The sequence below is a fragment of the Electrona antarctica genome (assembly GCF_951216825.1).
Source record: "Electrona antarctica genome assembly, chromosome: 6".
In the NCBI taxonomy this organism is placed as follows: Eukaryota; Metazoa; Chordata; class Actinopteri; order Myctophiformes; family Myctophidae; genus Electrona; species Electrona antarctica.
The window spans coordinates 42,604,230-42,625,840 of record NC_136811.1 but is presented as its reverse complement, the minus strand read 5'-3'; the positions used below and the strand labels follow the sequence as shown (position 1 = coordinate 42,625,840).

The window sequence follows — 21,611 nt, the reverse complement described above, 5'->3', positions numbered from 1 at the left end:
ACCTCGAGGGAGGCAGGACACCCGGCATTTCATTGGTTAACTTCTTAAGCTGGGGAGGGGTCATTCATAGGTCAGTTGATATAATGACTCATCTTACGTTCTTCCCAGACTTGTGAGTGTTAGTTCCACTGTACTCCCTCCCCCTCCCCCTCGCGCTCAGTAAAAAAAAAAGAAGCAGCATTCATTTCCTTTTAACAGCTTTAGAGCAGATCTGCGGAAGACAAAAAAAGAAAGCAGTATCCAGCGGAATGATCATCTGAACAGTCGTGTTAATTATTGTCTGATACATTGGGGCCAGTCAGCAGGCTATATCAAGCAGAACAGACACCCATCTGATTCCCTTACACTGTCGTCATCAATATACAACACTGATTCTTTCAGAAAAGACACGTCCAAAGGCCAGTCACAAGCCTAGCATGGGGTTCTCGCCGCACAATAGGCACCCTTACCCTTACTTATCACCCTCAGCATCTTCATCATTACAATCATCAGCAGCAGCATATGATGAGCCTCATGTCACAACCTTTTTTTTTTTTTTTAATCTCGACCCCAAGCAGACCCAAAGTGTTGATTTATACTTTATACGTATACTACCGGCTAGTGCAACTAAGAAGTTAAGAACAAATCAGACGTGAGACATGCATCATGTAGTCTGGGAAAGCTGAATGTAATATCCTGTAGGGCCCCTAGACAGTTGTGGTAAAAGCTCTTAAATCTGATTTATTTCAAGAATATCAAAATGAAGGATAATGTGTCAGAAATGAAAGATGGGTAATAGTTTTAATTTGCCATATTGCCAATTCTAATGAAGTCCACCCCCGTCATATATCGGTGAATTCAGCATTTATGCACACCTCCGTGAGAAAAGAATACACCATCACAAGTCTGCGACTGTTAACAACTGCTTTGGGGTTTATTTTACAATTGAGGACATGAAATGAAACAAACTAATTGGTGCTAAAAAGTTTTTTTTTTCTTTTTTACAATATTGTTGATAAAACATTGAAATGTATAGTCATTGTGCATCGCTTAATTATTTTTTTCCACACCATATCATGCATCAAATTGGATGCAAGTATAATTAAAATCATTTCTGTAAACCAAGCCAAAGAAGCTAAATTTGTATTTTTCTTTAAAAAAGGACATTTTTGTAGCTCTACAGTATATATCTATGTACACCATCTGTTTTTCTTTTTTTCTTTTATTATTTTTGTATATAAAAGGACAATATAAAAGTTAGAGAATGCACACACCTTAAGGTACAAAGAATGTGGAGCCGTTTCAAATGGTAAGATATGTCTTATGGAGTACTGACATTTCACTGGTAATCATTTACATGTAACGGACCGATTTCTTCTTTTTACAGTTGAATAAAGCGACACGATTTAGAAAGAGAAAATTTGTAACAAACCATACAACTGGAAAATTGCTATAAGGTGATACTTCACATCGAGAAAAAAGGTTTTTTGTTATTTTTTGTTGTTTTTTGGAGCAAACTTGCATACTGACGGCCATTCATTTCACTGATTGACTTGTAACCAGAAGCAGCATTTTCAATTATTCCAAATGTTCACGTGATCTGTTTCTTTTTCTAATACACTGACAGATTTCTGAGCAGGTCATTCATCATCAAAAACATTGAAGTGACGGGAACTCAAAGAAAAGGAAAGGGAAAATTATAGTCCTTGATCTTTTCAAATCAATCTGATTTTGACAAATGCAGAATAACTCTTTACAAATAAAATTCAAATGTCTAAGGTGCTACTTCAGTCTTTCAGGGGATTCTTCCATTCTTTTGGTGTATACAATTAATTTTCACCTTCTTCATATCAAGTATTATACAGTTTTCTCCCCCCCCCCCACCCCCGTTTCATTTTTCACTCACCACTTTAGTTACCATTGAAGCAGTAGTTGTATTTTTTTTGCCATGAAAAGATTAAAATCTCGTGTTTAACCTTGATTCACTAAAATACATGCACAGATCAGACAAATAGCATATAAATACATTACAAAATAAGTGTTAAAAAAAACTAAAGCTTGGCAAAACAAAAGCAAAATTAACATGAAAAGACATGGTCCAGTCAGGCAGTTATCACAAAAAAAATAAAACAAAAAACAAACAAAAAAAATAAGACTGATTCTTTTTTTTTCTGACGGCTCAGTTCCGCCCAGTGCAGTAACTGTGAACAAAGTTATTTTAGTGCAATGAAATTCTGGTCAGTTCCACAGCTGTCAGTCTCTTCTCTAAGCTCTAGACCCCGTCCATATTTAAACTTTCTCCAGCTTGTCTAACTTCTCCAGTTTCTCCAGAACGGTGACAAACACCAGGTGGTCCTCTGGAGACTTACCGTGGGTCTTGCTGAGGTGCAGTTTGACCGCATGTTTGCTGACGAATGTCCGATTGCAAAGTCTGCACTGGAACACGGAGCCTGTGTCATCCTCTGGCGTGACCAGGGCTGACAGGGGGCTGCCGAATGTCATTTTGTCCGTGATCACCTTCGAGACAGCCTGCTGCTCCCGTAGGTGCTCGGCCGACAGCTTGGACAGGTCCTTCAGGCTGAAGCCCAGGTGAGTCTCCAGGTGGCCGATGTAGGCGGAGGGAGTCCTGAACTGGGAGGCACAGTCGCCACAAAGGAACACGGGCTGGCACGAGTCAATGTTCTTCAGGAACTTGGTGCTCCCCGTCCGTCTCAGCTGGTACTTGACGTTCGCCAACCAGTGGGATATGGTGGTCATGGAGAGGCCCGTGAACTTACAGATGTGGACCCTCTCCTGGGGCCCCAGGTCAGTCATGGCATAACGACCCTCGGGGGTTTCCCGCAGGCTCGAGGCGAACTGAGCTTGGAGGATGAGGAGGTGCTGGGGGTTCCAGTTGGACTGCCGCCCTTTTCTCTTTTGGATGGGCGAGAGGTCCTCCAGGGCGTCCTCGAACGCGCTGCAGTCCGCGTCAGACTTCTCGGAGATAGAGGAGGGAGTGGAGGATTTGGGCGTCAGCCGGCCAGTGAGGTTCTTCACCATGTCGGATATGTCCATCAGAGCGTTCTCTCTGAGCGGAGAGGAAACAGAGTCAGACAGAGACATTAGGGGCTTGTTACCGTTAATGCTGCTGCTGTTGTGCAGTGTGCCGCCGCTGCTGCTGCTACTGCTGTTGTTGTTGTTGTTGTTACCGTTACTGCTGGACTTGGATTTACTCAGGTCTATTGGCTGGTCGCTGCTCTCATAGAACTGATAGCGGTTGATTGGCTCAGCCGGCTTGGCCTGAGGGGTGCTGTGGAAGGATGGCTTGTCGATCAGGCTGTTGCTGATCTTGTAGAGCATAGACAGCGGGTCCCCGGCTGGGCTCACCGGTTTTGAGGCCTTGCCCAGGTGCGTGTTCATGATTGATTGGAGTGCGCTGAGAGGGTTGATGAAAGGCCTCTCTGGTGAATGATCGGTGATGATGCCCAAACTGTTGCCGTTGGTTACCGGCGACTGGCGGGAATCCGTGCCATTTTTCGAATGGCCGTGGCCATCTACAAGGCTCTCTTTGGGCTCTTTCTTGCAGACGAGCTCCTGTTCTGCACTGCCAGGACTGCTGTTCCTCCCCATGGGCTGTTTGCCCACAGAGAGGTCGTTTGGAGAAGCTAAATGCTCCCTCTGCTCTCTTAGAGCCGGGGATGGGGACTTGACGGAGGACGGGGGCCGGCAACGCTCCAGGCTCACCAGCTTCTCCTCCCTCTCTTTCTTAACGGCGTTGGCTTTCCCGGTCACCTTCTCCACCAGCTCTTCCATGGCAGTGACGTTGCTCCTGAGAGGGGGAGGGGAGGAAGGGCTCCTGGGAGAGTGGATGATGGAGTTTGCATCGCTCACCAGGCCCCGAAGGCTGCTGTTAAACAAGGGCTGCATATGCAAGCTCTGCACCGTCGGGGGAAGAGCCGTGGAGTGGCTCTTCAACTGCAGCTGGTAAGCTGCATGGATGCTGGGGTAGCCGCCCCATGTGGGGGTGCCAGTTTGGGCCTTGCTGATGGCACTGGATACAGTGTTCTCAAGGGACTTGAGGATATCGATCCCCCCCTTGGGGGCCTCCTCCAGGTCCTCTTCTCGGAGGTACCTATACGACGTGGCAGTTACCTCGGTTTTCTCACCCGGCTCCTCTTTTTCTTCCTTTATCTTTCTGGAGATGGAGGTTTGTGAGCCGGTGGAGGGCTCACAAAACTCCATCTCCATGCCCGCCTCTCTCTTTTCTTCTGCGCCAGAAGAGAGCGCGGGGGACACCGGCTGGGATTTGACGATGCTGGGGACGGGCAGCCTGGTGGTGGTGGGGGGCAGTGGGATGGACTGCACCTTTTCTTCCACCACCGGGTCAAACACCAGCTGCTTTCCCTTCTTGGAGGCTTGGTTGGTGACTTTCAGGAAGTGGCCCGTGACCATCATGTGAGCCGTCAGCTGCTGCAGCGTATCGTGGGAGCTGCCGCACTCCATGCATTTGAGGATCTGGGCCTTGCGGGCCTCAAACTGCCACGTGTAGCTGGCGCCGTTCTGGTAACCATAGCGGTTGTTGGGCGTGACATATGGGTTAGTCGAACCTTTATGGTCCTTGCTGTGGTCGTGGTTGCCGGCAGCGTGGACAGAGTCTGGGGAGCAGGGGGAGAGTATGGCATCCTGGAGCGCTCGTTTTTTGGCGGATTGCACCAGTTTCGTGGCCAGGGCCGGCACCGGTTCTTTGAGAGGCACTTTCTGGTAATGCTTAGTCTTGATCATGTGTACGCTGAGGTCCTGCAGCGACTCGAACGAGTGGCCGCAGTACATGCACTTCAGCACCTTCTGCGCGTCCTCCTTGCCCTCCATCTCCATCAGGGAGCGCTTGCGGGGCTTGGACCAGCGCTTGCCCCGTTCCTCCTCCTTGTCCTTGTTGTCGTCGCGGTAGTGGCCCGACTCGTTCATGTGCACCGTGAGGCCCACCAGCGTGTCGTAGGCGCCGCTGCAGTCCTTGCAGCGGAACTTGCTGGCGCCGGTGAACACCGAGCCGTACAGCTTGTTGTTCTGCCGGTAGAGCTGCACCGTGCTGAAGAGGCTGGGCTCCGGCAGCAGATGGTACGGGTTCTGCTGGAAGGTCTTGGCGAGGGCCGCCTGGTGCCAGTCGTAGGCCACACCGCCGCCGTTACTCGCTGTCCCAGCGCCACCGCCGCCGTGGCTGCCGCCGTGGCTGCCGCCGTGGCTGCTGCCGTGGCTGCCGCCGTGGCTGCTAGCAAAGCTAACCGGCGTGCCGTTAGCGGTGCTGCTCGCCACCGTGTGGTTGACGGCGGTTGCGCTGCCGGAGCTCCTCCCGTTGTGGTGGTGGCCGCCGGCAGTGCTGTCCTCGCTGCTCTTGTTGACGGTGGAGGCGGTGGAGGCTGCCGAGGTGGGCGCCACTGCCGCTGCAGAGACGAGGGCGCCGCCGAGGCTGCCGGGCACGGCCGCGGCTACGGGCTTGGATTTCATGATGTCCATGGCGATGCTGGACCAGGAGGCGTCCGAGATGAGATTTGCATAGACGGCTTTCATCTGCGCCAGGCTGTCCTGCAGGGAGAGGCCGTTGTTGTTGGGACGGAGGACAGGCGGCAAGGCGGCGCCCCCGCAGCCGCCCCCCTCCCCCCGCTCCTGGCCGCCACCGCCGCCGTCCCTGGAGGAGGAAGTGCTCTTGAAGTCGGCGAGGCGGTCGCTGGCGTCGCTGAGCGGCGAGCCGTAGCCGGCGTCGGGGTTGGTGCCGTTGCTGAGTGGAGAGTCTCTGTAGCTGGGCGGCTGGCCTCCGTCAACGTCCTCCTCTTCCTCGTTGCACAGGAACTCCGTGTCCTGGCCGTCCAATGAGAGGCCGTCGTCCAGCAGGTGCTCTTCCTCATCGTGAGTGTCCGCCTTAAGCTCGTCCTCGGGCCCATACGCTGGAGCAGAGAGAGAGAGAGAGAGAAAGGAGAGGGAAAAAAGAAGGAAATGGGAGAAAGGAGACGAGGGAAAACAGGTCAGCTCGGTGGAATAAAAGATTTACAGCACACTAACAGGACCACTGACAAAATAACATGGAATGAATACTCGATGATGGGAAATATGGGCTTTTATTTGTGTGTGTGGGTGTGTGGGTGTGCATTTTACACACATGTGTCTCTGAAAGCCAGTGGTGAAAAAAGCCTCCAAGGGAAAAATAAATCACTGAGCCTCTGACAGTTGTCCTTTTTCCTTCCCAACTCCTCGCTCCTCCAGCACATGCCTCATGTTCCCCAGGAAATCACTAGCTGTTTGGCCTTGTTAGCCAGCTGCACGCTCCCTTCTCCCATTCTTTCTTTCTTTCGCCCCCATCTCACTCTCGCTCTCTCCCACCCCTCCCTCCGCGCTTTATCTCCTCTCACTCATCCATCCTGTGAACTTGAGCCCCTCACATGTTAGGGTTACGCAACCCATCAGAGGGGAGGGAAACAAAACACTCATTTTGAGATACTGCAGCATCTCCTTTTGCCCACGTTTCGCTGAGCTGAAGGTCACTCTCTTTGAGTTAATAAGCACGAGAATCGAGCATAACAATGGAGCTCAGCTGCCTCAGTCACTGCTAAATAAAGAGGAGTCAGAAACTGAAAGAGAACCTGATCCATGCACAGGCGTGCCACACCGTAGACAGTTAATTCATATATATAGCCTATATATACTGTATATATAGCATGAAATATGCCGTTGTGTGATACTGTACATCACATCATGACAAGAAGGCATGATCAAAAGAGAAGAGGCGCTGGACAAAGAGAACGGAACAGAGCATAGAACGTAACAGGTTCAATGGTATATACAGAGAGGTTCGATGGTATAAACAGAGAGTGTAAAAGAAAGCGAAATATAGCTGGATAAACCGTCGAGTGTGTTTGTGCTTTATGTGTGTGTGTGCCCATGCACAGGCGCGCACAAGAAAGACACGGCAAGCAGCAGTAAACGGAAGAGACAGGAGGCAGGGGAGAGCGAGTGAGTGAGAAGGGGGAGATGTGTGTGTGGTGGGGGGGGGGGGTGGGCGGGCGGGCGGGCGGGCGGGAGTAAGCAGGAGGTGGCGAGATGGCGGGGGGTGCGAGAGAGAGAGAAAAGGAGAGGGGGGCGAGGGAGGGAGACAGGAAAGACGGCCCCCTCGCTTCTTCCTTTATCTCCTTCCTCCATGGTGAGATGTGTGTCCTAGATGCCAGTATCGGTCTCTCCTGATGAAACAGATGTGCTGTCAGCTTCAAACGGCACGCTAACCTGTCATATCATAATCTAAGTGGACATAATACCTGATATATATACACTGGCACCATTTACTGCTGCCTGAGAGGAGATTGGGTGGAGCGGGAGGAGGGGGGAGGGCGGGCGGGCGAGCAGCTGCACTATCGACTGCGGATGTGTGAGCATGCGTGTGTGTGTGTGTGTGTGTGTGTGCGAGAGCCCGTTTACGATTGTGTGCGCCGCAATTTTGCGAAACGCATCTTCTTTGCATGCACGCTCCTCCTCCTCCTCCCCCCCGCTGCATGGCCCACATGTGTGCAGACACAACACATCAAGCACACAACGTTCGGCTCTTCCGGTGCAACCAACGCTGAACCTGCACCGCGGAGTCGACCACAATATATATAAGAGTTCACCGTGTGGCACAGTTACACCCTTCTCCAAATGAGCACCACCACCCCCACCCCACACACACACACACACACACACACACACCCTCCTTCCCCACACTCCCCGACGCCTGACAGGATTTCAGTGAAATGAGAGCACTACAGGAGAACCTGGCTGCGCTTCAATCCCACTGACAGACTGAGACCGAGACAGTTCCTAAAACTCCTGAAAATCCCTAACACAGCAGATTAGCATTATGTGCTGTACTCTTCTACAACACATCTGCAGAGTGTCTTCTGTTACTGTGCCTCTCTCTCTCTCTCTCTCTCTCGCACTAACCTGCTTCCAGAACAGGGTACTATCAACCCACATCAGCCATGGGAGATTGTACCGACGCACGCCGCGGAAAATGGCTATTCTTCACAAGCCTGTGCGCGTTTGTGAGCTCGCCGCGAATTGCTTCATGCGAATTACTCGTGTCCAAAAATCTGCTAAACCATCATGGCTGGCAGAGCGATACGGAACGTGCACACGCTCACACATACCCGGCACACTCACATTTATGAGCGTATGCACGTGCAACACGCACGCGCACACAGCAGGAATAAGCGTCAGATCATCAGAAATCTCCCTGGGTGAGTGACAAAACGCAGGCTGCATCAGGGAGGGGCACGGAACGCTGAGCGCCAGGGAGCCCTTTGACGATCCCTGTCAATCAATGCCCGTCCTGCCACGTTGTCATGGAAACAACAAACAGGGAGATATCAAAAGCACACACAGACAAAGGAATGGAGGAGATCGACAGCTGTATAAAAAAAAAGGAAAAAAAGAATGAAAGAAATAGAAATCAGAGCCGAACGAGTGGACGGTTTCACAAACCATAAAGACCACAATCTACTGATGAAACATTAGGGAGGAAAACGGCCCGACTCTATTTAAATCTATTTCGACGCAGGGCAGCTATTCCTGCCGGGACGCTGCAAAGCTACAGCATTCAAAGAAACACTTGGAAGCGGTATACATCAGTGATCAGTCTGCTCTTGGAAGCGGTATACATCAGTGATCAGTCTGCTCAATCACTGTTGACAACAAAAGGCAATGCAGGCGCCTTTCGTGGAGCCGACTGGTGACCAGATTAAGCTTCCCACCTCCTCCTCCTCGCCGCATCCCGAGACACACATATGCAGAGCGACACCCGACAGCGAGGGGCGGGTTCAGGGGGGAGGGAGGGGAGGGGAGGGGCCCGGGCCGCCGCGCCCTGCCCGTCCCTGGCGGTTTGGTTCGCCGAGCGGGTGATGGCTGTGAGCAGGGCCATCTGCGCGGGCGCCAAAGCGCCTGTCACTTCTGCTCGGGGATGCGACGCCATCAAGGAGACAGCAGCCAGCGTGGCCCGGGACGGCACCGTAGACTCACTGTCACAAACGGCAGCGATCAACCTCCACCAGCCACGCCACCCGGGTCATTGGCAATATACGCAGACGAGCACACACACACAGTCACACACACACAGACACACACACACACACACACACACACACACACACACACACACACACACACTCACACACACACACACTCACACAAGAAGGGCCCAAATAATATTAGCATCCAAATGGCTCAGAATTCATTGCATACGGTTGCTACTTATCCACATTATATCTGTCCATGTCATTGTAGGTGAAAATGTTAAAAAGTCTATTTATGGGTGGAAATTGTCAACAAATAATAATTTTCCCAATTTGTTTTGGAAGTTTTGGGGCACATTTTCTAAAAACAAATGGCAAATCTATTAGCGCATTATGCGTTATGTGCTTACGGAATAGAATATAAAGGGACTCAAGTGGTTACATGAAGATCGTGCACGGCATACAGTATGTTGATACGAACATGTTCACACACAAGTAACGTGGTTTATACCAGATGCACACAGCAAGATTCTGAGTGTAAAAGTTGTTCTGAAAGCGTTCAAAGTGAAATTAACGCTCAGAACTTTGCTGTGTACGTGTCCACTAAGCAGTGGTTCGCCCCGCAGTAGGGCCTATAGTACTGTGTACGTGTCCAATAAGCAGTGGTTTGCCCCGCAGTAGGGCCTATAGTACTGTGTGTGACTGTGTATGTGTCCACTAAGCAGCGGTTCGCCCCGCAGTAGGGCCTATAGTACTGTGTGTGACTGTGTACGTGTCCACTAAGCAGTGGTTGGCCCCGCAGTAGGGCCTATAGTACTGTGTGTGACTGTGTACGTGTCCACTAAGCAGTGGTTCGCCCCGCAGTAGGGCCTATAGTACTGTGTGTGACTGTGTACGTGTCCACTAAGCAGTGGTTGGCCCCTCAGTAGGGCCTATAGTGCTGTGTGTGACTGTGTGCTGGTGTGGAGTTGTGTCTGGCGATGAAAGAGTCCGGTGAACGCCCTGGGTATTGTCTCACAGGAACACAGGGCCTCAGAGTGGGGAGACGACGGGGCTTCAAACTATAAACAGATCATCTCTAAAAACACACTCAATCACACGGCGCTCCACTCTGTGTATGATTTGATTCTTGTAAATGATACCAAAATGAAATACAGCCACAGGCGCGTCAGCGTTTTGGCAAAGAGAGAGGAGAGAGAGATGAGTGGGGGGAGAGAGAGAGAGAGAGGAAGAGAGAGATGAGTGGGGAGAGAGAGAGAGAGAGAGAAAGAGAGGAAGAGAGGAAGAGAGAACATATCATTCCTTTTCAAACTTTGGTATCTTTGTCCGCCCTTCCATTCTGCCTCCCCTCTTTCTCTTTGCCGAGACTCTGCCGGTTGTTAAATCAATAAAACTCTCTGTCAGGCTCACGGAGCTTCACCATTTGGCCGCTGTCAAAGCCAAACAAACCAGATAAGAAAGGCAGAAAGGCGATGAAACGAGAGAGAGAGAGAGAGATGGGGGGGGAGTGGGGAGTGGAACCAGTCAGCTCCCCCTAGCAGGCCCTGGTCCCATCTCTCCGACAACACCACCCCCTTCTTCTATTTATTTACACACATTTCTTTATTTATTTGATGCGAGTTTGGGGAGAGGGGGCAATCACGGCAGTCATTTGCGGCACTAATGTCCAATCGTGGGCCCCTTCACTCATGTGATTTAGGCGGCACGGGGGTGGGAGCGCGGCGGGGCGGGGGCCACGGGCCGTTTAGGCCGGCCTCTAATGGGAAACTGGCAGTCTTATTCCTTCCCCAGATTCTGTTTGTCACCCTGCTCTCCATTACGTGCCTCTCAGCCCTGATGGCTTTGGACAGGAGCTGATCAAAAAGCCATCGCTTGACCTACACGCCGTGGCAGCAACGAGACTATAGCGGCGGGCAGGAGGGAGAGAGGGAGAAGAAGAGAGATGAGATAGAGAGCAGGAGGAGGAGGCGGGGTGTATATGCGTTCGTGTTATGTGAGGAGGAGTGGTTGTGGTGGTTGGTTGGGGGAGTGGGGAGATGGGGAGTTTGCTGGGAGGGGGGGGGGGGGGGGGGGGGGGGGGGGGGGGGTGATAGCCCTCGGACCGGGACAAGAGGGCTGTAAATAAAATGACATTATTATTTCCTCTGTCCCGTCATGTAGAAAAGCCAATTATGGTAATGCTGCTGCCGGCGTGTCACAGGGAATGCTGGGGATGTGTTCCTGTGGAGCGGCTAACGTGAGAGCCGTGCCCTGCTCAGGAACACAGGCCCCTGGTCTGACAAGAGAGAGAGAGAGAGAGAGAGAGAGAGAGAGAGTGAGAGAGAGAGAGAGAGAGAGAGAGAGAGAGAGAAAGAGAGAGAGAGGCCTGCGCTCTGACGGGCTCCACCGGGAACTGGGAGGGAGAAAGGGAGAATGATGGACGGGGACCAGGCTGACGACACCAGGCCTAGAAAATCTGGGCCTGATGGGAAACGTGCCGTTTTCTTCGCCCCGTAACGGACAGATATCAACTTACGCACCGAAGACTGCGGAAAAAAATGATGAAGAAGAATCACTGAAAGGTCAACGGTTGGTGAGTTATAATCTACTGGTGCCTAAGAAATCCGACGAGATAAATTATGCAAGGAAGATGGCGAGGGAACCGGATATTGAGGGCGAAGATGATCATTTTTACTTTGAGATAATTCCTCTCTCACCTCAGGCTTCCCGTGCCATCCCGATCTCGAAATTCTCGTGCGGCTGTGATGGGGGGCTCTCCTGAAATAATTCTTCCCCTGCCATTCTCTCTTCCACTCCCCCCCCTCCTGCACTTCCTCTGCCTTCATCACACCTTCACCCCCCCCCCCCCCCTCCTCTCTCTCTCTCTCACCCTCCTCCACTCTCTCTGTAGCCTCGTCCGCCCGCCCACATGGGCCCCTCCCAAGCGGAATAATGGAGCATATGGCAAGGCAGCACCTACAGGGCCTTAAATAACTGCTGCTGCATTCCAGCTCACTGTACCAATTTATCTCCCCCGTTTCAAAACACTTCCAGTGCCGAGTGTAGCCCGGGCAGACAGACAGCCCTGTGAATGTATAAAAAGGCACTACTACATAAATAGGATTAGAGTTCATGTTTGGTCTTATTGGCATGTACATTCAATAGCATTAACTTGGCGGGTTAACTCAAGGCAACCTCTAACGGTACACGCCGCAGTCGGTGCTAAGCTAGCAGCTTAAGGCGGAATTTCCCTTCATTTTCTATTTTGCACTCTGGCATTATGTACCCCCTGAAGTGCGTGTTAAGTTCTCCACTTCAGGCTTCAGGCGTGCTTTCTCCAAAAGAAAATATATTCTCTTCATCAATAACTGCAAATAGGCGAGGGGGAAAAAAAAGAGACTCTGCACCAGCTGAGCAAAATGTTATCGGAATACATCTTGTGCCGCTGCATGCACTGGAGTATAAATATATGTTGCAAATATGATCCTATGACCAAAGAAGCTAAAGGACAACTTAGCTACAGATGAGACTAGTGACATAACAAGGTGTCCAGTCAGTCAGAAGTAGGAAATGGAGAGGGGGACGGGAGGGTGGTAGAGAGGGTTTCTGACAAGGTTTAAGTTCTATGACCAATGGACAAAATGTGTTGATACTGCTGCTATCTTTGATTAGTATTTATTATTATTTATTATTTATATATTTTTGGGTGTTAATGTGCTAATGGGGATCCATAATAAAGTAAAGTAAAGTTTTCGTTTTACTGTTATTCCTTTGTTTCCTATATTTGTAGATTATTATTATTAGGCCTATTATTACTGTTGCTACAGTACAGGGGGACCCGATAGCTGAACGTTTACGGTTCGATTCCCAGACAGCCGTGAACATTCGCCAAATCTCTCTCTCTCTCTCTGCATGTCAAAAAAGGAACGGACCAGAGACAGGGTCCATTCGGTTCTATTCATACAATGTACTACTGAAGCATTTGGCAGACGCTCTTATAATCCAGAGCGATTTACAGTAAGCACAAACAAAGGCAATACATCAAATACATAAAAAATAACCATCACAAATCATACGTAAGCTAAGAACCTAACAGTCCATTTGGTTCCATTTGTACACTCTTCAGAGTTACAGACCCATAAGGGTTAATTTGGTTCCAAACTATCCATTTAGCTGGGGAGCCCCTGGAACTCCCCCAAGGACCCCTGGGGGTCCCCAGACCCCACTTTGGGAACCACCTGCTGTATAGGACAACATGGGGTCAGGGGTCAGACATGTGGCGAGTGCTAAGTAGGTGTAGGTCAGCGTCTATGTAAATATGTCACTGTGTCACATGTAGAGCTGTGGATATCTCTGAACTCATGAGGATGTGATATATATCGCTTGACAGAACCCCCCCCCCCACCCCCACCCCACCCTGTTTATATTTCTGCATGTTTATGTTTATATGCATCTAACACCCCCGTTAGATGCAAGGGGTATTGCATGTGGGTGTATGTTTACAGCGCGTGTGTGTGTGCGTGTGCGTGCACATGAGCGTGAAAGGTGCTCCTGTTTTATTTATAGAGCTGGTGCTATTTATACCGAACACCCAAAGATCAGTTCAGAGAAACGGCTCATGGGCCATAGCCAAGATCACTTTCCCACCAATACCAAACACGCACGCACAGCACACAGAGTACACACACGCACGAGCACACACACACACACACACAGAGTACACACACGCTCGTGCACACGCACACACACAGAGTACACACACAAACACACACGGAGTACACGTACATACACTACATGCTCGCAAATTCATCGTCATACAAACACATGCACTGGGGCTGCATATGGATATTTGTGATACGAGATTACCGGCACAAATTACGTTGTGGACCCGAGTTAGCTCTGAGCTTGGACCACCTTTTCCCCCCAAATACACCAAATCTCTTGAGCCAAGAATAGACTCACAGCGCGTCACGTTGCCGAACATGGATACTGGGGTTGGAGTGCTTAATATCGTGATATTGTGTGATATAACTTGTTAACGAAGCGTTGTCTTCCAGATTTTACAGCCTGCATTACAGTAGCAGGTACAGCACTAGATATTCAATTATACTGTAGGCATTTCGTGCGATTATTAATCCAAAACCTCATTTACTATGAAAACGTGCATTTCCCGTAAGTCCGTCGCGCCCCCCCGTATGTTATATATCTGACCCCCCATGCCAAAGCGCCAGCGCTCGCCCAGCAGTCTGCTGTCACCCAGGCGGATGCGAGGTCGCTTCTCGCCCTCAGTCAGGGCATCTTATGTTGTGAAAGCACCAATAGTCATCCCTGCAGTATCATCACAGCGATAAACGTATTTAAAATGTGATATTAGATACACTTTCTCTCCGTATCACCCAGCCGTAACATTCACATTCCATTGCTGAACCACACCGCATTGTGCATGCTTACACACTCACTCGTGCACAAACGGGAACACACACACACACACACTCTGTGTGTTACGTAGGAGAGGATGAGCCACTGACTGAGCGTTCTTCATAGACTACAGTAGGGTTTAACACGCCCGCTGATCAATACACTGAACCAGCACCAATCGATTGCAATTCATCTACCACCCCCCCCTTCCTTATTCTCACCCACCCACATTCTGCCATCCATATTGTTGTCCGGTTATGACAACACACATGCACAAATGTGTGTGTGTGTACCGCGTACCGTCTACGTATGCGTGTGTGTCTATTTACAAAGGCACGGCTGGAATGAATGCAGACAAAACTGCATACGGACATTGGACATATATAAACGCCTGTATTCATGTCACGCACACACACACACACACACACACACACACACACACACACACACACACACACACACACACACACACACACACACACACACACACACACACACACACACACACACACACACACACACACACACACACACACACACACACACACACACACACACACCTGAGTGAAAGCGATTGCGCCACGCTCCGCCCTGCCCCGCATATGCGCGGGTTCAATAAACCAGCGTGGAAATTTATTTTATTTTTATTGCACATATCAGCCCATCCTGGTCTCCTTTGCATAACAAGGCCCGTTATAATTAAACCATAAATTTCAGCCGGGCTCCTTTAATTACCACAGACAATGTCAGGAGGCAGGAGAGCAAACAAATGGCTTCGAAGTGAGCGAGTTAAGAACCGCTCTCTCTGACGTGCAGACAGAGAGGCAGCTCACATCGGTGGGTTGCTGCTGCCGCACATAAAAAGGCTGCAATGTTGAAAAGAGTATACGCAGTGCGTACACTACTACTACTACACTGTACCTGTATTATGTTGCACGCCGAGTGTATAAGTATATTCCCTTTCTGTGCCTCCCACCCTTTCCTACGATGCAGCAGTACGCTTTCGAGGGTTGTGCATTTGCATGAGAGTGAGCGGGCAAGAATAGAATTTGGGTGAACATGAGTATGTAAGATAGTACGCCGCTGTGCAATAAGTGTGTATATATACTACTGTGTAGGCCATGTTACGTATTAAATATGTATGTGTGTGTGTGCGTGTATTTTGAACAAACACAGAGGCCCTAGTCCTGTGTGTGTGTGTGTGTGTACATGTAAGTTAGGTGCTTGTGTACAGTATGTGCGTGTGACCTTGCTTGCGCATGCGTGTGTTTATGGAACTATCGACCGGGAGCAGCCAGGTTATTGTCCATCTCGACCGTGACAGAGGATGCGAGTGTATCGATAGTAGCGAACATATGTGTGTGTATACATACAGTACGCATGTGGTGCCCGCATCCTGTGTTGCATGAGCGTGTGCTTCAGGTCAATGTCAACACACACACATACACACTCGCGCGCGCCCGGCATCCCAGCAGCTTAGCTAATTACACAAGAGCCCTTAAGGCCACTTAGAACAGGTTAGCTAATTAACAAACAGCTGATTGCAGATTAATTGAGAGGTGTTCCTAATCTTCACCCCTAAACGTAATGACAAACGCTAACTGGCGCTAATTAGTCCAGTATGGAGAGCCGAGGGTGAAGGTTGTATTTACAGTAAGCTAGTATATGGAGGAACCATATAACCGCTCCGCCGACCAAACAGAAGCCCATCGATAGAGACACCAGAGAGCCAGAGAACACCGGAGCCAGTATTGGCGATGTACCAATGTTTTTACAACAAAGAGCATTACATATTTCCCCGTTATCATTTTTAAGCATTTGATGATGCATTTCAGTGGGTGGCAGTAAACACAGAGGAAATGTGGGAGAGAGAGGGGAGACAGGGATGCAACGATTGCAACGGTGTCTGCCGGGTTGGTTTGGGAAGAGTGAGACCTTAGTGTCATGATGCATTCAGGGTACACCCGGAAGAGTGAGACCTTAGTGTCATGATGCATTCAGGGTACACCCGGAAGAGTGAGACCTTAGTGTCATGATGCATTCAGGGAACACCCGGAAGAGTGAGACCTTAGTGTCATGATGCATTCAGGGAACACCCGGAAGAGTGAGACCTTAGTGTCATGATGCATTCAGGGTACACCCGGAAGAGTGAGACCTTAGTGTCATGATGCATTCAGGGAACACCCGGAAGAGTGAGACCTTAGTGTCATGATGCATTCAGGGTACACCCGGAAGAGTGAGACCTTAGTGTCATGATGCATTCAGGGAACACCCGGAAGAGTGAGACCTTAGTGTCATGATGCATTCAGGGTACACCCGGAAGAGTGAGACCTTAGTGTCATGATGCATTCAGGGAACACCAGGAAGAGTGAGACCTTAGTGTCATGATGCATTCAGGGTACACCCGGAAGAGTGAGACCTTAGTGTCATGATGCATTCAGGGTACACCCGGAAGAGTGAGACCTTAGTGTCATGATGCATTCAGGGAACACCAGGAAGAGTGAGACCTTAGTGTCATGATGCATTCAGGGTACACCCGGAAGAGTGAGACCTTAGTGTCATGATGCATTCAGGGAACACCCGGAAGAGTGAGACCTTAGTGTCATGATGCATTCAGGGAACACCCGGAAGACCTTAGTGTCATGATGCATTCAGGGTACACCCGGAAGCTAACATTGTGGATGTGTAGAATGTGGAACATTAATTCATCTACAGTATGCTGTTGATCCTCCTGTCAGAGACGCACGCGACCTTACTTTGGGGATATCAGCAGCCTACATTACCAACGGAGAAATGACGTGCGCGCAGCGTGCAGAGTTCACATGAGAGCAGACAAACACATGTTTTCACCACAGTTAACACATTTTGTGCCCAAAACGTCTGTGGACGTCCTGGGTATTACCGCACGTGCATAGCCCAAGACGTCTGTGGACGTCTTCCACGTCTTTTTAAAAAAAAATGTATTAAAAAAAATCAGAAAATCAAAAAACACGTGGTGCCAAAGTTTGTGTTTTCGCCATTGAGAATGCATTTGGCGTTTAAATTAAATAACTCAGAAACTATAAAACATTTCAAAGTAAAAAGTTCCAGCATGTGTCTCCACAGTCAGCTGAATTATAAAAAATGTGAATGGATTTTCTAGGTGAAAGTGATTTTGGGCAGTTTTGCGTGGGCTCTCAATGTGTTAACGGGTGGGGGTCTTCAGATACAATAATTGAATTACCTTGTCGCTCAAATACAGACTGAAATGGATTTCTCAGTGGTCTATGTGTGAACAGGGTCAAATGCGTGACTCTGACGCCCATTGCGTGAGGGTTGTCAGCTCTGATGGTACAGTATGTGCTCTTACTGTGGTGAGCCACTGGTGTACCCAAATCATAAAATGTAAGTGCCTCTTACTGGCCCGGGCGGCTGGCTTAGACATTGGTTGTCTAGGCTGCTAATCCAGCGCGACAGCGTGTCGTGGGTTCGAGTCCAGATCCCGACAACCTTTGCTGCGTGCCACTCCCCATTTCCTGTCAGTCCCTTATCAAATAAAGGCATAAAAAGTGCCTTACTCTATAGCATGGCTTTTCTTTTTCCAGATCCAAATGTAGGTTTAATACAGATGCAGCTAGGTCTGTGACATTGATAATTTTCATAAAATCACGTGATTAGAGCCAAATTGTAAATGACGGACAAATATACGTGATTTATGTCCACTTGCTATAGTCCTGTATTCATCATTTACTGTCAGACTGTCACTGGCGTACTATCAGCAGTAAAGCATATGCCAGTTCCAAGCACTTTTTGCAACAAAGTTTTTCTATGTCCGATTTCTCAGTAGGCCTACTGTAATAGTAGGACCACTTGTGGCTAGCTTCATGTGAACATAATCAGAACATCCGGTTTCCCGTTCAAGTCTCCTCATTTCAGGCCTGGGCCGTGGCTCAGCGGTCCAGGCACCTTGGCTGATAACCCAGTCTGGCAGTGTGCCGCGGGTTCGACTCCCGATCCCGACAGCCTTTACTGCATGTCATCCCCCCATCTCTCTTCCCATTTCCTGTCAGCCTACTGTCTGTCCCTCCATAAAAAATATAAAATAAAGGCGAAAGCCACGCAAAATAAACATTAAAAAAAAATACAGTATAGAGGCTCAATACTGTATTTAGAGTCCTACGAAGGAGTCGTTAACCTTAGACTAATTATTATAGAGATGAACCATAGCCGCCACGCAACACAATGGCTAGAAAGGATTGTGAAGGGGTAAGGAAGAGAAAGAGGCCCTCAGCAGAGCTCTGAACCATCTGGGCTAGTCTCACCTGCCAATAGAAAATCCTCAGCTTTTGTTTTTTTTTGTTTTTTTGCCCCCTCGCTATTCTTCCATCCCAATTTTCACAGACCCTAAAACAACTCCCCTAGGCCCCGCTCCTTCCAACTTCCATATGTCCATAAACATCTCTCATACAGCTCTTCTGTCTATCATGTGGACAGACACGCACGCACATCAGCGCGCGCACACACTCACTTACTCACATGAGCTCACACACACACACACACTCACTCACTCACATGAGCTTACACACACATACACACGAGCTTACACACACATACACCCACACAAACGTCACCTGGGCCTTTTAAACTGCCCAACCTTAACCCCTACCCTAACACATTTCACTCATATTCCACATGGCCTCTTTCTACCCCCCTCCCTCCCACCATTAATCCACCCGCTGTCCATCAAATCTCAGTGGCACCTGTGACTTTAAATCCCAAGTCAAGATTCAGAACCTCACCTGAACACCCCCCCACCCACCCACCCCCCACACACACACACACACTCCCCCGCTTCATGCAAACAAGCACACACACACACACACACACACCTCGCCCCTCTGTCCCTGACAAGACAACACGGCGGCACAGACAACAGCCAGCAGCAGCTGCTTCCATCGCCTAGCAACGGCCAGCCTGATAGATGACCCCAACGATGGATAATTACCGTAAATCACAAGAGCTCAGACACTACAGGGAGAGAGAGAGAGAGAGAGAGATTGAAGCAGGGGAACAGAGACTGAAAGGAGACCAAAAATAAAGGGTTTGGGGCTGGTCATGCGTTTATTAATGCACCTTGATGAGCGAAGATTCCACACACACACACACACACACACACACACACACACACACACACACACACACACACACACACACACACACACACACACACACACACACACACACACACACACACACACACACACACACACACACACACACACACACACACACACACACACACACACACACACACACACACACACACACACACACACACACGCCTTGTCGCTGAAATCTGACACTGCAGGCCCCGCCTCCCTGCAGAGGCGCTTGTCTGTCAAGAGATTCACCTCTTTACACAGAGGCGCCAATCAAAGGCCAGACGGAACAGCCCAAAGCACCCTGGAAAAGGAGGGGAGTGCGGACCACTCCCAAAAAAACTAAACGGAGGGGAGGTGTGCGTGACGTGTGTATTCTGTATGTTTTGGGGAATTCACAATCACACAGGAAACACACACAAATGATTTGGGGGGATAATTTGTAATCTGTGATAGCGGGTCGTCGTGCAGTTAGATGGAGGGTGCAGAGTCATACATCGGCCGGAAGGGCTTTCTAGAGTTTACTTTAAACGTCAACAATATGAGATGTGCACATGAACCTGCTCCCTTTACCTCAACCTGTTCTCTCTCTTTTTGTCTTCTCCTCACTACCAGACTTGCAATCTGTCTCTCCTTCTTTTTTTCCCCCGATCACTCTCTCTCTCTCACACGTACGTACGTACACACACACACACACACACACACACACACACACACACACACACACACACCTCCCCTCTCTCTCTCTCTCTCTCCCTGCGCGAGCCCTGGCTGTTGCAGACATTTGATCTGGCTGCCTGTGATAGATTGACAGGTAATGAGCAGGTTGAAGGGGTGTTGGGAGACAGGAGCAGGTGTTCAGCACAGTCTTTTTGGCTGCTGCTAAGCTGCCATGTCCTTCACTGCTGCACCGCGCCACTCCACTTCCTCGCTCGCTCACTCCCTCCTTCATTCTTCCCTCCTTTTCCTTCTTCCTTTCTTTCCAACATCCCCCCCCCCCCTCCTCCTCCCCCCCTTTTTCTCTTCCTGAGAGAGAGGGAGAGGGATTGGGAGAGAGAGAGAGAGGAGAGAGAGAGAGAGAGAGAGAGAGAGAGAGAGAGAGAAGAGACCGTGCAATCCATCATGCGGTGACATGGTCGGACATGGGCTGTCTTTATATGGGAAAAGGCACGGAGCCGTGGAAATAAATAGAGAGACGAACATCGAGTCCCACGCTCAGCTGAAGGCAAACTAGGCCTACTCATGCTGATAGGTCCTGTAACTGCGTCAGTAGCAGAGAGACTGATTTGGTTGGCGCTGCCGCGTGACTCACAGTAACCCTTACCTGTACCCCGCGCTACCTGACGACAGAACGGGAAAAAAAAAACAGCTTGCTACATATCACGAGAAAGAAAAGTACGATAGGCGATGAGCATGAGGTAAAACCAAGGAGGGAAAAGTGGTAAAGTAAACACAGCCGCAGCTGTAACCCCGGAGAGAGTGTTCAGAGTGGTGGAAAACAGGACTCGCACGTATAAATTCCCCCCAACAGTTTACTGCCCGACATTAAAGGACATGTCACTCTCTTAAATCAGCGCGGCCGCGCAAGAGACAGCACAGCTAAAACAGGGAGCATTTGCATGCGGCCTCCAACATTCCTGGGAGGTGAAGAAACTCCCCTGGCCACCGTTATCCACGCCAGAGTTCAAGCACGTCCCGATGTGGAGATCGGCGCGTGCAAACGGACACATGATGGATGCGATTGGCTGCGGTTTATGACGTCGGGGCTTTTTCAAAGGAGCCGAGCAAGTCGAGGAACGGCATACTTTTGTTACTTATCTGGTGGGGATTTTGTTTTCGTTTCATTTTTCAAAATCAGCCGTTTCTTGAGTTGCGGCACCTGCTCTGTCTTCTTGACCGGGTTTTGTTTCTGCTGCCGTGGCTGGCACGCTATAGGCCTCACCTGCAGGACAGCCTCACCGACAGCCAGGCGATTTAAAATAAAGCCAGATAAAAGTTAGCCGGGAATTAAAAGTGAAGCGGCTCAGATTAAAATTAGCCATTTCCCAATTGTCACCCGACACGAAAGGGAACCTGTTTCAAGTCATTC

General features: G+C 49.7%; 1 protein-coding gene across 1 annotated transcript in view; it reads right to left on the bottom strand.

The window, feature by feature from the left end:
• Positions 1–889: 889 nt before the first annotated feature.
• The window catches only part of LOC306924298 (teashirt homolog 1-B-like), a 44,647-nt gene continuing 23,925 nt past the window's right edge, over positions 890–21,611 (bottom strand). The window contains exon 3 of the mRNA XM_079502767.1: positions 890–5,897. Coding sequence (XP_079358893.1) covers positions 2,269–5,897 — 3,629 coding nt within the window. The 3' untranslated portion in view covers positions 890–2,268. The remainder of the gene's footprint in view (positions 5,898–21,611) is intronic.